This window comes from Spea bombifrons, chromosome 5 (assembly GCF_027358695.1).
Source record: "Spea bombifrons isolate aSpeBom1 chromosome 5, aSpeBom1.2.pri, whole genome shotgun sequence".
In the NCBI taxonomy this organism is placed as follows: Eukaryota; Metazoa; Chordata; class Amphibia; order Anura; family Pelobatidae; genus Spea; species Spea bombifrons.
Window position 1 is genome coordinate 50474565 of NC_071091.1, and position 17163 is coordinate 50491727.

General features: G+C 41.3%; 1 protein-coding gene across 1 annotated transcript in view; it reads right to left on the bottom strand.

The window, feature by feature from the left end:
* The window catches only part of ADCY2 (adenylate cyclase 2), a 276856-nt gene that overhangs the window by 51139 nt on the left and 208554 nt on the right, over positions 1–17163 (bottom strand). Inside the window, exons 15-16 of the mRNA XM_053467615.1 lie at positions 16891–16975; positions 764–901 (exon numbers count right to left, since the gene is read on the bottom strand). Of these exons, the coding sequence (XP_053323590.1) occupies positions 764–901; positions 16891–16975 (223 nt within the window). The remainder of the gene's footprint in view (positions 1–763; positions 902–16890; positions 16976–17163) is intronic.

Genomic DNA, 17163 nt, shown 5'->3' on the forward strand with positions numbered 1-17163 from the left:
ATTTGTTGTATGCATGTTCTGATAGTTTTTGTAAGTTTAAATGTGGATAGGGTTTACATTGTCCAAGTTGCAGGGGGAAGGTGTTTGGGGTAGGACTGTTACTTAGAAGGAAATGGTCTTGGGATATGCTGAGTAATACTGGTCTTAACAGTAATACAAGAGAGCCAGCATATTAACAAGAGTTATCAGAGTCCACCCTCATATGCAAGGTTCATTAGTTTGTTTAGCAAACCCCCTGAAAAGGCATAAGGTCTGTATGTTTTCACTATGTACTAATAATTAAGCAAAAAATAGATAGTTTATGGATAAGTCATTAATGCATATTATTTGTATTTTGTTCAGCTCTTACGGTGAATTTTTGGAGTTAAAGGAAAGTGTACAATAAAGCTTCTTAAAAATCATCAGTAAAGTTTTGGCCATCATTCAGACGGGGTCTGCTACAATATCTTTTAAGACAAAATATAAACTTCTGATCACTGTTATCAGAGACTAGTTTTCTAAGATCTATTAGTACAGAAATATTGTTAATTGTAAGATTTAGCAAAAAGAAAGTTAAAGGTCAACTGAATGAAGAAAACACTATTTGTCTCCCATGCCCATGTTTTTGTTGAAGCACGCATATTTTGCTCTGAACAAATTGAATTCAGATCCATGTCATCTAACGCAGTCATTAAATTAAATTAGCATGTGAGAGCTCAGCAATAGAATTAGAACAAACTGATATGATGTCAGTTTAACATATAATAAACTAAAAGCCTCTTACCATGTTAAACACTGCCATAGTCAAAATTATTGTGGTAGTTGTCACTGTAAGAGTAATTCTAGGCCACGGTCTGTTCAAAATTAATCCCGATGATTTTAAAATCCACAAAAATGAAGCCGATGCCTTTTTGCTGCATTGCTAAACAGGAAAAATAAATACGTAAGACATACACAATGCTTGTATTTAATGTATCATTTATACATTAATATAATTTCTGCTCCCATCTAGCATAAGGTACAAAAAATACATTCTGAAAGTACCGTAATAACATGATAAACAGTTTTCTTTGCTATTATGTAATCATAATTTATTTTTTTATGTCATAATGAAGATGACTATAGTTTAACATAAATACACATATTTGTACAGTAGGCAGACTATTGTAACAGCAACTTGACTGAAGCTCTAGGTATGACACAAATGATTGATTGCAGCAAAAAGAAATTACAGATCAGACCTGGCTGGAGACTAAGGAATAATGAGTTTAAAGGCTGTCGTCTGCATTCTATTCACAGCTGGTGCTGCTCCAGAATGCTCATTACATACAGTACCCATAATAAAGTATGTCTGAATTTATGTATTAAAATGAGTTAAGTTTCAAATGAAAATGTACATGTTTGTGAAGCAATCCTGATTGATGCATAATGTATGCATAAAGTATTTTTGATTATTTTAAAGCTCTATTTTATAACACCTAATTTCACAGACACAGACATGTACAACATACATGCAAATTATGAAAATTGGCTGCTTTTTAAAACACTGTCACAGGTTGTAAATAAAAAAATATAAGAACATTTTTTATGTCAAGGTATAGTTTTGCAATACACACAGGATTTAATCTTGGCAATCTGTGGCATTGTTTGTATTTTTCCATGCTATTTTGCCTCAGTTTGTGACTTGACAGAGGCATGTGTTTCTGTTGTATAGGCTTGTTAAAGGGTTATATAAATACTTTTATATAGTGTAGGGCATTGTTTATAATTTGAGGAACTAGTGTTTATTTTAGAGTTGCTATTTCAGCCATATTTCCAGGACACATCTAACTTTTACATGTCAATGACCTTCACCGCGGAACCATTGGTGCCCCATACAGGTCCAGCAGCAGATCAGGTGCTGCAGCATGTGGCCATAAAAAAGTGCCAGGGCTGTCTCATGATGATCAAACCGACCCTGCCGTAAGGTATTCCACTGCATTGAGGATGTATTAACTTGATTAAGTAATTGATGTTTGTTGCAGCTTCAGTGTTTTGATTGGGCACATCTCAGAACCAGTTGGTAAACACGACTAAAGGGCAAGGCTGTAGTTGTGGCCAACAGGCCAAGATCCACAGATACAGGATGTGTAGAGGACATTCATATAGTTAGACAATAGGGCAAAAGTTGAATATTTTTCAATAAATGCTTCAAAAATCATATGGTGATATTCAATAAACCTTGCAATCAATGATATCCACTTTACTGTCATTACTTTAATTAGACTGTGCACTCTACAGAATAAGACTGTATGAGAGACTATAATAATGGTAGGAAAAATAATTATACCAAAGTGACTCATATCTCTTCATAGGTCATGGCATTCTAGGTAAAACAGACCTCAGAATAGCAATGATTATTAACATGTTGTCCTCTAGGTGATAGTATAAAACAGAGTTGTTACCAACCATTACATGTTAATTGTAATCTTCATAAAGATAAATCATATTTATGATTGAATGTAATATATATTTAGTACAGAAAATGCATGATAGTGAATATGTAAAGAACTGTTGTATGATCACATTAAAGAATTAGCTTAGTGTTAGTGAACAAAGGTGGGTGAAATGGGTGAAAATCTCCCTTCGTCAGGAAGACTGTTACGCACAGCCTTAAGCACCATCTCTTTATATTCATATGATTGAAAAAGGACGATGATATCTCTTGGAGATTCTGAAGAGATGAATTCTGGTTTTGAGATCCGGTGTATTCTGGCTAAAACGTTGCTCCTCTGGTCAAAAGTAAGGCCACGATTTTCAAAAAACTCAAATAAGAATAATTCCAGTTTCCCCTGAGGAACTTCCTCAGGGATGTTTCTAAATCGTAGATTGAGACGGCGAGAACGGTCTTCTAAATCTGATAGTTTTTGTTCTAAAAAGTCCACTTTCTTTTTCAAGACTTCTATACGGGTCTTATTTTTAGAAATCTGATTTAGAAAGAGATTGATCCAATTGTTCTTCTATATTTAACACCCTTTTGCTTATAGACAGAATATAATTTCTTATGTCATTGGATGTAGATTGTATTTCCGTTTTTATTTGTACCATCAGTTGCTCTACTGAAAGAGCTTTTCAGTTGGTGCGAGGAAACTCTGGAGTAAGATTCATTGCATGAATGTTCCATTTGAGAAATGTCTACAGTTGAATAAAAGGATGTATTTGTATCAGTATCTTGATTGGTGGAGATTGATGCTGAATCTTTTGCCCTCTTTTAAATAAGAAGGTGAGAAAAACATTGAAGTGTCTTTCTTATTAGGCTCTGGGCCTTTATTCACCTTTTGGAGAAGATTTGTTCAGAAATGGGCGGATATAACAGGCAGTTAGAGGAGCATTCTTAGCGTTAAATAAAGTAAATTTGGTCATAGAGGCGTAGTATGACAAAGCAGCTTTCTTAGCCTTAGGTATAAGGAACCACGTAAGATGAAATAGGTATGCCCACAAAAGCATAATATAGTGGACAGATAAGGCAGCTTTCTTGTCTTAGCCATAAATATAAGGCGCCACATAAAGAAAAAAATAAATAACCTTTACATATCAAAGAGCGCCATGAGATCTCTTCTCCTTTAGCTTTCAACTTTTCCCTGGCAACACAGACTCCACAAAGATATCAAAACGGCGCGTGCCAGCGCTTGGAAACGGAGCACAGGACAAGGAAGCATTAACAGAAACACTGAAGACCGCGGCTAACGGCAGAGCTCCCCACTGCAAGCGGCTGCGAATTGGCAAGAAGCCCAGGAAGAAGCGGAGAAGAAAGGCACCAAGGGCATCTCCCTCAGCAGTAGGAGCAGCTCAGATGCAGCTAACCCCTGTCTCACAGAGCTTCTCAACGTGAGTGTACGCGCTCACGTCATCACTCCACCTCCCTGAGGAGAAATTATTCCCAATTCTTTGGTTTTAGTCACTAAGACAGGCAGGAGCACATATCTTGTGAAAATTATCAGATGAGCTTGTATGCATATTACATACACTATACCCAAAAGTATTGGCACAATTGTTGGTGTAATACCAACCAGAACTTTGATGACATTGCATTCTAAATACATAGACATTAATATGAAGTTAGTTCCCCATTTGCAGCTATAACAGCCTCCACTTTTCTGGGAAGGCTTTCCACAAGATTTTGGGGGTGTTTCTGTGGGAATTTTTGCCCATTCATCCAGTAGAGCATTTGCGGGGTCATGCACTGATGTTGGATGAGAAGACCTGGCTCACAATCTCCATTCAAGTTCATCCCAAAGGTGTTCGCTGGGGTTGAGGTCAGGGCTCTGTGCAGGCCAGTCAAGTTCTTTCACACCACACTTACCCAACCATGTCTTGTATGGACCTTGCTTTGTGCACTGATTTTAGAAGGGCCTTGATTTTAGAAGGCCCTTTCTATTCAAGCATGATGTCTTGTCAAAGTTAATGCAGGTCATTGTCAAAGAAGAAGTTCACTGCTGCTAATAAGGTACAAACAGTTGTTTGAGTGCTTTTATATTTGCTAATGTTTCTTTGACATCTCTTTACTTCTGTGCTAAATTAATATAATTATATATATTTATGCAGCTAATATGTTTCATTCAATATAGTTAAGTTAAAAAAAACCCTTGCAATTATAGTTATGTGTCAAATATTGAAATGAAGATTAAAATATGATTGGATAAGAAGCCACCCCAGGTAAGTGACCATGACTTCAATGTGGTAACAAATAGTTCCTTATTCAGTGTCATATAATTTAATGTAGGGTAGCAGCGTGTTTTTTATGCTACAGTCCATTTGCTGACATGAAGAAGGTTAAATTAAGATTGGTATACTTCTTTGCAGGGTGTTTATCTTAAGTTTTATATACAAAGTAGGGGAAAAGGGTCCAATTATCTGTGGGACCCTTTTATATAAAACCATAAACTCCAATTAAAATTTAGATGGGTTACTGAATTGAGTGCCTTAATACTCTCCATTCACTAAAAAGTAGAGTGGTCAGTTGGGTTATGCATTCATTTAAGCAGATTTGACTGGAGTCACATCTCCTTGCACACTAACACTAACACATATTCATTACTATACTAGCTGTTTCTGAGTATATGCAATGTTAAAATGTATAAGTCACACTAGATGGCATATAAAACCCCATCTCACCAGGCATGGGGGGGGGGGGCACTGCATGGGTTGCATGCATGATTTAAGCCCCTTATCCCACAAATCATGGGGTGGTAAGTAAGGGGGGTATAGGTGGATTCTAATACTCAGCCTCCATGTTTTAATTCAATTATGTTATTATTCTAACTCACATTTACAACTAGCAAGTAACTAATTGGCAAATACGTTGGTAGGTTCCTTGCTTTTTTTTAACTCAGTGCTCTGCAGCCAACTTAATGCAAATCAAGTGTTATTTGCCGTTAAAAATAGACAAATGAAAACACTTTGACATCTATCAATGACAAATAAGTTAATAATATATGCCTTAAAATGGAAGAAGGGGTAACTGAACTATTACAGTGATTGTGGATATGACAAAGAGAAACTTTAGTTATACCTATATGACAAGAAAACAACAATGCTACTGCTCCCAACCCTTCAGGACCATGAGGCTAGGTTTCCACTTGGGTTTTTGTCCGGCGTTTTTTTCTTGATGAAAAACGCCAGGAAAACTGCCAAGAAAACTGCCGCTGCATTTACCTGCGTTTTGGCGTTTTTTCTGCGGTTTTTTCTGGCGTTTTAGCCTTTCTGTGGAAATTGCTTTTTTTGACCTTAGGCAGTTTTTCCAGCCTTTACAAGTTAGAAGTTTCACCCAGCTAAAAGGGATTAGGATAAATGGCAAGTGTCTGCCCCCTCCTGATGTCATTTACTTGGTAGACCCTTTTGTCTCTTTTCTGTGGTTTGTAAGGCATGCTTTATTCCGAATGTCTCCTCCTCTAGGAAGATTGGCCCCAAATGATGGTGCAAATTGTTTGCTGTTGCTTTTGGCACGCAGGATCCAGTCGCGTATGTTTGTGTGTAATGGCATGTTTGTTCCAAATGGTGTAAAATTCAATATGAACCAGTCCAGGACTTTGTTTTGTGTGAAACGGTTTGTTTTCAGCCTATTTCTCGTAGGACACACAGATACTGGGTCCATCCTCTGCATTGTAACTGTGGAAAAAACGCCATAAAAAACGCCAAGGCAATAAACCCACATGGCTTTTTCATGGCGTTTTTTCTCTCCCATAGACTTCTATTGGAGAAAAAAAGCCAAGATTTCTTGCAAAAAACGCCAGTGTCAACATGCTGCAGTTTTGAAAAACTGCCACAGAGCCCAAAAAAGCAGAAAAACGCCAAAGAGGACTGAAAAAACGCCAAACAGAAAAACGCCAAGTGGAAATGGCATTTTGCGATTTCCTATTGAAGAACAGCTAACATCTGGCTGCAGCCGTTTTTCACAAAAAAAACGCCAGGTGGCGCTATTGGCGTTTTTATAGGCGTTTTTAGCAAAAAAAAACCAAATGGAAACCAAGCCTAATGATATTGAATGCTATCATGATTTGCAGTGTCCTTCCTTCACATGGAATGCTATGCAAGTTTATCTAATTTAGCCTTTTATCTATATGCTCAGCAGACTGGCTACTTCTGGCTCCCCATGGCAAGGAGGGACCAAAATTGATAGGTCCCTTCTCACAGAGCGCAAAGTGAACAGTCTTAAATTTAATTTTTAAATGAACAGTGCTGATCTCACTAGAGGTTTCCTCAGAAGAACAGCCAAGGGATCAGCTAATAAAGCTCTGGCACTGCATTCAATCAATTACAGGACTCATCTGTGGATATAATCAATCAGAGATCAGTGGGGTTCTAGCAGCTCTACTTTTCATATTTAGTCATTTTTAAAAAGTTCTAAAAATTAAGTAGCTCATTTTTATTTTTTCATAAAAAAACTCCCATTAAATAAATATATTCTTATTTTCTAGAATATAAAAAGAAATTTATGAAAAAAAGAAATGTGAAAAATATACAAGCGTTCTTCCTGGAAATATGTTATTATTTTTGTTCTTAATGATGGAAACTTAATTTGTTCACAGGATGTAATGTTCACTAAAATATCCAATTACATTTATGTTTGCTATACAAATTGCCAAGTAATTGAACTGTTTATGGTTTCTTTAAAACATAATTAGCGTCTGCAAGCTTTTTTCACAAGTGTTTTGAGACAACAATTAAGGCTTTAGACTTTAATTAATGTCCTATTAAAGTATATAGATTGTTTTACAGTAATTTGTGAGTTACCTGTTGTCCTCTTAAATAACAAGGCAACCTTGTCTGACCCTTTGTCTAAATTGTTTTCTATGCAAACACCATGTACTCTACCTACTGTCTTAATATAGCAGTATATTATTACTCAGATATATAATATGTACTCGTCTGTCAGTGTTCAGTAAATATGAAGAGGTTAAATGTAATCATTATGGATAAGAGCACTTCTGGAAAAAGCTTAATGGTGTTCCTGTTAACTTACCATACTACACAAACTACAGGAAATGTTTAGCTATAACATGCATTCATAATAACTGACATCCGCGACTAATGTTGAAGCCGAAGATTTTCAAAAGGAATCACTTGACAATATTGAAACACTTGGCAACGGCCAGCTGATTTTTAGGCATTGTTTTTATTTCACTTACTAAATGGTGAGTTGCGATTTGCAGTGTGATTAAGAATTTTAATTCCCTACACAGTGCATCTTGCTTCTTGTATGTGTAATCCAGCAGACCTAATGTACCCACGCCTCATCATTTAGTACATAATACCCATAAATGTAGCATTGTCTGGCCCCACTAGCTAGTCCCTGGAATATATACCGTATTGGCTCGGATATAGGCCGCCCCCGTATATAGGCCGCCCCCTAAAAGTTTGGTGCTTTTTTAAAGAAAAAGTTTTTTTCTTTAAAAAAAAGCACCAAAAAAACATGCTGCCACTCTGTCCCCCCCCCCGAGATAAGCTGCCACTCTCCCCCCCCGGAGATATGCTGCCACTGTCCTCCCCCCCCGAGATATGCTGCCACTGTCCCCCCCCCCCGAGATATGCTGCCACTGTCCTCCTCCTCCCCCCCCGAGATATGCTGCCACTCTGCCCCCCCCCCCCGACTTACCAGAGCAGACTCCCGCGTGTCTTGCGAGGCCGGCGGGAGACGGCAACACGCGTATACAACTTCCGGTGCCGGCACTCAGCGGATAGTTGTATACGCGTATTGTGTAGATGTCCCCCGCCGGCCCCGCAAGACACCCGGGAGTCTGCTCTGGTAAGTCTTGGGGGCAGAGGTAAAACGCATCATGCGGACGGTCACCGGCTGCGGCGATGCGGGTAAACAACCTCCGCTGCCGGGACATCTGCACGATGTGCTTTAACAATCTCCCTTGCCGGGACTCCCCTCGTGGGAATTCCCGGCAAGGGAGATTGTTAAAGCACATCGTGCAGACGTGCCGGCAGCGGAGGCTGTTTACCCGCATCGCCGCAGCCGGTGACCGTCCGCATGATGCGCTTAGACAACCTCCCGTGCCGGCACCGCCCCCCGTGGAAAGTGCTGGCTGGGGAGGCTGTCTGAGCGTATCCGAGAGTAGGATACAGGTCCCCTGCACCGCTGCGGGGGATCTGTATCCTAACCCCGCTGCCTGCCCGGCGCCCGGAACTGCATGTCCCGGGCGTCGGGCGCTAGACCACGAATATAGGCCGCACCCCCACTGTAAAGACTTAAAGTGGGGGGGAAAAGTGCGGCCTATATTCAAACCAATACGGTATATATATATATATATATATTAGAAATGATTCCACCCTTTTATCCCTATTGAGATCCACACTTCTGTTGGTAGGGATAAGTCTTATCAAGCAAAGGTAAGGAAATGAAATCAATACATACATCTGGTCAATGGTTTTTATACATAAAAAATCAATTACATTGGATATCAAAAGCACTTTGTTTACCATTGGTTCAACTCTTCTATAAAGTATTGTTCAGAAAAGTACTTCTGATATCCAATGTAATTTATTTTTTATGCATAATGTATTTTAAGTACACAATTAAAGTACATCACTCTGAACCAAATGAACTGATATGATTGTAAAATGAGGATATTCACAAATATTCATTAGAATCATTGCAAGGTAATTAAATTGAACCCGTAATAATGCATCTGATCAAAACTCTTTCTCACAGTGTATTTTCAATGAGTGCTTTTCAATCATTGAAACTTACGGGGCAGTGGTTTTCATTTAATATTGTATTCATGTATGCTTAAATGTGTGAATTAATTTACATGGAAAGCCACATGTTGTAAGCATCAATTTCATCTAATTGTCTTCCTTACAAAGATTTAGTCATCCGGAAAAATCAATTTTACTATTTTGCATTTAGTGAAAAATTTATTTATTTTCCCTTCCTTCCATGTATGGAAGCGAGTTATGTTTATCTGTTTGACTAATTAAAGTTTTATAATTACAGTGCATAAAACCTGACAACAAACTAAGTACATATTGAGTACTTGAAGGTGAACAAACATACATATTCAAACAAACATACATATTTGGAAACTTTATTTTTAAGGAAATGTGATAATTTTGTGAGTTCATATGAATGTCCAATAACAAGGAGGGCCTCCAATTTAAGAACTCAAAACAAATGGCAAATCTTAGAAAATTTTGTTAAGATTCGTTTGTTTGCCAAATTTTGGCGCCAATGCAACCCTTTTTGGTGCTCTTTGATGAGGTTTGACGAATTGGAAGGGACTGAGAAGTAGCCAAAAAAATGGGGGAGTGTTATGGCTGTGCTTGATGGGTTCAACAGCCTGTGGAAGTTTTTTCTTACTTTTTTACAGTCTGGCCCAGGCCCGGACTGGCCATCGGGCACACCGGGCATTTGCCCGGTGGGCCGGGCCACGGCAGGGCCGCATTGACTTAGGGGCTGATGGAGCTGCAGCTCCAGGCCCCTACCCTACCTACCGGGTCCGCCACTCTAAGGGGCCGGGAAGTCCCCACCAAGGCCGGCCTTACGGGTCTGCGGCCGCACAGGGTATAAATTAAAACATCGGGTTTTTTTTTACTTTATTTAACATCCGCCATGTTAAATAAAGTTTTTTTTTTAACTTTATTTAACATGGAGGATGTTAAATAAAGTTGAAAAAAAAACCCGATGTTTTAATTTAAACCCTGTGCGGCCGCAGACCCCTAAGGCCGGCCCTGGTGGGGGCTTCCCGGCCCCTTAGAGCAGGACCGGCCTTTGGGGTGTGCGACCGCACAGGGCGTCACACTCTGGGGGGCGGGGGGCGGTCCGCACCGGGTGCCGCTCATCAGGGGGTGCCAACTTGCGGCACCCGGCACCCCTCCAGAGACGGACAGTAATGTCCGCCGCTGGAGGAGCAGGTTCGCAAGGGAGTGGTATCGGAGGTCTTTAACAGACCTCCGGTTCCCTTGAGTGATTTTAAGCCGGGTTCAACCCGGCTTAAAATCACTCAAGGGAGCCGGAGGTCTGTTAAAGACCTCCGATACCGCTCCCTTGTGATCTGCACGGCAACAGCTGCTGTGTGCCGGGATCTGACAACAAACCCCGGCGCACAGCAGCTGTTGCCCTCTGAACCGGAAGAAGACAGAGAAGACAGAAGAACTGAAGAAGAGGAGCGAAGAGGAGGAAAAGGAGCTGTAAGGAGAAAAAAAAAGAAAAAAAGGTAGGAAAATATTCAGTGAGAGTGGATTAGTATATATGTGTGGATTGGTATATATGTGTGGATTGGTGTATGTGTGGATTGGTATATATGTGTGGATTGGTATATATGTGTGGATTGGTATATATGTGTGGATTGGTATATATGTGTGGATTGGTGTATGTGTGGATTGGTATATATGTGTGAATTGGTATACGTGTGGATTGGCATACGTGTGGATTGGTATACGTGTGGATTGGCATACGTGTGGATTGGTATACGTGTGGATTGGTATACGTGTGGATTGGTATGCGTGTGGATTGGCATACGTGTGGATTGGCATACGTGTGGATTGGCATACGTGTGGATTGGTATGTGTGTGGATTGGTATGTGTGTGGATTGGTATATGTGTGGATTGGTATATGTGTGTGGATTGGTATATGTGTGTGGATTGGTATACGTGTGGATTGGTATATATGTGTGGATTGGTATAGGTGTGGATTGGTATACGTGTGGATTGGTATATATGTGTGGATTGGTATATATGTGTGGATTGGTAAGTGTGTGAGAGTGATGGGTGTTATGCTGTACCATTTCCAATGTCTTTTTCATGATCTAATTATGCTCTAAAAGTACATCATAACTCCCATCACTCTATACTGTTCCATACAGTGGCAGAGCTGGGAGGCAGAGGCCTTGCACCCCCACCGCAGGACTCCTGAAAGGTAAGTGAACTTCAAAGAGGGAGAGGGTAGATAGTTAGGAGGGGGTAGATAGGGAAAAGGGCGTGAGACGGGGGAAAGAGGGTAGATAGGGAGAAGGGAGTGAGAAGGGGTAGATAGGGGAGAAGGGAGTGAGAAGGGGTAGATGGGGCAGAAGGGAGTGAGAAGGGGTAGATAGGGCAATCATACTCCTATCATGCCAAGTCTGCGAGTACATCCTGGAATCTGGGTATGCCTGGGCATGATAGGAATGTGATTGCTGTTAACAATCATATATATATACATATAATATTGTTTTTTAATTGTTTTGTCCTATTTTGGTGTGTTACTTACTTTAAATAAAAGTGTTAGATTTTTTTATGGTGTGGGGAGGTCATATTCGGTTTCGGACAGGTAAACGCTGCATTTTCGGTTTCAGTCCAGAATTCGTTTCGGTGCATCCCTACTACTAAGCCAGACAATGAAGTGGTAGGCCTACACCACATCAATGTTTGGCGTAGTATATAGTGATTGGTGTTATGCTGCACTATTGTCAATGTCTGGCTCAATGTATAGTGATAGGGATTACGCTGTACCACTGTCAATGTGTGCCTCAGTTTATAGTGATAGGTGTTATGCTGTACCACCGTCATTGTCTGCCTCAGTATATAGTGGTAGGTGTTATGCTGTACCACCGTCAATTTCTGCCTCAGTATATAGTGATAAGTATTATGCTGTACCACCGTCAATGTCTGCCTCAGTATATAATGATAACAGTGAGAAGAGGCAGAGGTGGTAGATAGTGATACAGGGGGATAGATAGTGAGAAAGGGGAGTTTTGTTACAAGTTTTTATTCCTTTCTTTTTTTGGGATGGGGGGCACCAGAGGAGTAGTCCGCACAGGGCGCCAGAACACCTAAGGCCGGCTCTGCCTTAGAGTGGCGGACCCGGTTGCAGTTGCGGCGGGCTTAAGGGGCTCTGCCTTAATGCGGCCATATTTTAAGGTACTAGCCTGGAGCTGCAGCTCCATCAGCCCCTAAGTCAATCCTGCCCTGCCACAGGCGCGGTCGCAGTTGCTGCTTGCTCTGGCAACAAGGTAAGTAGGGTGAGGGAGGGGGCTGCAGTGAGAAGGGGCAGAGGGGGGTTAGGTAGTGAGAAAGGGGGAGAGGGGATAGATAGAGGCGGTACATATTGATAAGTGGGGAAGGGGGTTACATAGTGAAAAGGGGGAACATAGTGAGAAGGGGCAGATAAGATGATGAGAGGGGGTAGTGTGAATGCGTATGAGAATGAATGAATAAATGTGTGGATGAATTGTGTGAATGCGTATGACAATTAATGAATTCATGTGTGGATGAATTGCTTGAATGATTTGTGAGACTGCATTAATGAATGTGATAATGATTTGTGTGAATGATTAAATGCAAAGATGGTATATGAAGGGTGGGCTTTAACAATAAATAAATAAATAAATAAATATGGGCTGCTCAGGCTTAAATGCCCGGGCCTATTTTTTGTCCCAGTCCGGGCCTGGTCTGGCCAATCTACATTTACAAGGGGAATGATCAAGCATAGACATATAAATGTGCTGATGCCATTTTAACCTCTAGTAGCAGCCACAGAATGATGGGAGATGGAAGTGTGAGACTGTAAGTGACAATACCAGTGCTGAAGCTGAGACTCATCTACTATCCTGCCAGTGTCAGTGCATAAAATTTACTGGGGTGGATTGTAGAAATGGTATAACTTAAGTTAATTTTATTGATTTACTGGGGCTATAGCAGAAGGGTTTTTCATTTTTTGTGTGTAATGATTGATTGATTGATTTTTGGGCTGCTTTTTAATGTGAAATGAATTTAGAGCTAATTCTTTAAATATGTTCCCATTTTCCTATGAAAGTGTGCCCTTGAAATACACTTACAGTATCTCACAAAAGTGATTACACCCCTCACATTTTTGTAAATATTTTCATGTGTCAACACCGAAGAAATGACACTCTGCTACAATGTATAGTAGTGAGTGTACAGCCTGTATAACAGTGTAAATTTGCTGTTCCCTTAAAAATAACTCAACAAAAGTGAGTACACGCCTATGTGGAAATGTCTAAATTGGGCCCAAATAGCCATTTCCCCACCCCCGAGTCATGTGACTCGTTAGTGTTACAAGGTCACAGGTGTGAATGGGGAGCAGGTGTGTTCAATTTGGTGTTTTCGCTCTCACACTCTCTCATACTGGTAACTGGGTGTTCAACATGGCACCTCATGGCAAAGAACTCTGTGATGATCTGAAAAAATAATTGTTGCTCTACATAAAGATGGCCTAGGCTATAAGAAGATTGCCAAGACCCTGAAACTGAGCTGCAGCACGGTAGGCAAGACCATACAGCAGTTTTACAGGAGAGGTTCTACTCAGAACAGGCCTCGCTATGGTCGACCAAAGAAGTTGAGTGCACGTGCTCAGAGTAATATCCATAGGTTGTCTTTGGGAAATGAGTGACGTATGAGTGCTGCCAGCATTGCTGCAGAGGTTGAAGGGGTGGGGGTTCAGCCTGTCAGAGCTCAGACCATACGCCGCACACTGCATCAAATTGGTCTACATGGCTGTCGTCCCAGAAGGAAGCCTCTTCTAAAGATTATGCACAAGAAAGCCCGCTGAAGTTTGCTGAAGACAAGCAGACTAAGGACACGGATTACTGGAATCATGTCCTGTGGTCTGATGAGACCAAGATAAAGTTATATGGTTCAGATGGTGTCAAGTGTGTGTGGAGGCAACCAGGTGAGGAGTATAAAGACAAGTGTGTCTTGCCTATAGTCAAGCATGGTGGTGGGAGTGTCATGGTCTGGGCCTGCATGAGTGCTGCCAGCAGGGCCAGCCCTGCCATGGAGCAGAGTGGGGCAATTGCCCAGGCGGCACTTTTGAAGCGCTTTTGTTTTTTTTAAGCGGAGGAGAGAGAGGGACGCCGAGTTGTTTTCCCCTCTCTCTCCTCTGCGAGCCCTCTAACTCGATCTCGGTGCCGGCTTGTAATGCTGAGCACCAGAAAATGACGTAATTTCCGGCGCTCGGCAGTGAAGCAGCGCGCACCGCGGCAGAGCAGAAAGAATCGCCGCAAGACTGCTAGAAGATAAGTGAAGTACATAGGGGGGGATAGGGTGGATAATAGGGAGGGAGGAGGGTAGATAATGAGAAGGTAGGGAGAGGAAGGGTAGATAATGAGCAGTGGCGTCGGCAGAGGGGGGTGGCATTTCAAACTTCGCCCCAGGTGGCACTATGTCTTGGGCCGGCCCTGGCTGCCGGCACTGGGGAGCTACAGTTCATTGAGGGAACCATGAATGCCAACATGTACTGTGACATACTGAAGCAGAGCATGATCCCCTCCCTTCAGAGACTGGGCCGCAGGGCAGTATTCCAACATGATAATGATGCCAAACACACCTCCAAGATGCCCACTGCCTTGCTAAAGAAGCTGAGGGTAAAGGTGATGGACTGGCCAAGCATGTCTCCAGACCTATACCCTATTGAGCATCTGTGGGGCATCCTCAAATGGAAGGTGGGGAGCATAAGGTCTCTAAGATCCACCACCTCCGTGATGTCGTCATGGAGGAGCGGAAGAGGACTCAAGTGGTAACATGTCAAACTCTGGTGAACTCCATGGCCAAGAGGCTTAAGGCAGTGGTGGAAAATAATGGTGGCCACACAAAATATTGACACTTTGGGCCCAATTTGAACGTTTCCCCTTAAGGGTGTACTCACTTTTGTTGCCAAGGTTTAGACATTAATGGCTGTGTGTTCAGTTATATTTGAGGAGACAGCAAATGTACACTGTTATACAGGCTGTACACTCACTACTTTACATTGTAACAGAGTGTCATTTCTCCAGTGTTGTCACAAGAAAAGATTGTATTTACAAAAATGTGAGGGGTGTACTCACTTTCGTGAGATACTGTATACTATCAGCAAAACCTCTTGGACCTTTGGAACAACACAAATAATAAATCAGAAAATATTGGAGACAAACTAGACAGGGCATGGGGCTGTGCATGCATGCAGCATGTTTTTAGTTTTTGGATTGGCCTGCCAGTACCTGCCCTGTCCCCTGCTTCCGTTGCTCTATCTCCTTCTTCCCTCAATCTTTGAAGATCAATTATTTTTTCTTCTTTCTGGCAGAGCTTGTCCTGTGCCCTGTCCTGTCTCTACTGCTGCAGCTCAGTCTCCTCTGGGGAATCAATTATTTTTTTCTAATATTGGGGGAAATTAGGTCCTGTACATTCCTGTACAATGTGGATATCTCTGAATGCTCAGTTTTCTTTCTTACTCTGGGGGAAACAACTCTTCAGTCATGTAGCTGCATGTGTCTGTCTGACAGTGCCTACCCTGTGCTGGAAAATGCGGTGGAGATCGCCAATGTTTCGACCAGACAGGTAACGTTCTCCTGGCATCTGCCAAACCCAGACCCACCCATCAGACTGCCAAACAGAGAAGCATGATTCGTCACTCCACAGAACATATCTTTTTTGCTCCATAGTATAGTGGTGGCATTACACCACTTGATCCGGTCCTTGGCATTGTATGTAGGTGATGTGAGGCTTACATGGAGCTGCTCAACCATGGAAACCTAATCCATGAAGCTCCCGCTGCACAGTTTTTGTGTTGATATTACTGCCACTTGGAGTTTGGAACTCCTCAGCTATGAAATCAAAACAGCATTGGCAACTTTTACACACCATGTGCCTGAGCACTCAGTGACCCTGCTCTGTGACTTTACATGGTCTTTTGCTTTGAGTTGCTGTTATTCCTAAATGCTTACAAATGGCTGTAGAATATCTAGCAGGGATGAAATTTCACAAACTGACTTATTGCAAAGGTAGCATCCTTTCACAGTACCATGCTTGAATTCACAGAATTCAGAATTGCACATTTGTTTCACAAATGTTTATAAATGCAGACTGCATGAGGTGCTGAATTTTATAGACCTGTGGCAATGGGTTCACTCCACAGGCAGACTGAACTACCCAGTTGATCTCCTTATAACGCAATGAAGACATTGTGGGGTCTGTTGCTACAGACCTTCAGTTCAGTTCTCTTTCTCACTATGATGTCATATCCTGGCGCTCTAAATTGAAGCCATGTGTACTAAAACAGAGGTCTGTAGGAAGAAATAGAAGGAGAATCTTAGATATGAGGAGAAAGATGATAATGAGAAAGGAAAGAGATGACGATTAGGGGACAGTAAGCAGGAAATGGTAGAGGTGGGGAAAAAGGGAAGAGGTAATGAGAAAGGGGAGAATGATGGAGAAAAAGGGAAGAGCAGGTGTTAAAGGACAAGTGTGTGAGTGTCCATTGCTAGTTCTGTTTTAGGCCTAAAGGGGCCAGAATGATTCATTCTAACATATTTTTAACCAAGGGGATACATTAAAAAAAAATAGTGTCCTTCAATGTGTCTAGCAACTTAAAAAATATCTGCCCTGAATAATGTCCATGCCTATTCCTGTTTACAAATTAAAGGCATGTAAAAAGCCTTATCGTCTGTACTCACCAAGAGTTGTCCAGCAAAACATATACAGAGAGTGAATGCTAATAACAGAAATGCAGCCCCAAAGGAAATTCCAAGAGTAGATGTTCTGTAATATACAATTTAAAAAAAATTAGTATTATAACAATTCCATTATACAAATGAACTATTTTAATCCAAAGGATAATACCGTATGCTTTTTTGTAATCAGACGTCTTAATACTGATTCCTGGACTGTAATCAGAAGACTTGTGCATTCAGACTCGTACGAATTTCAATTTTTATGAAATTATCCAA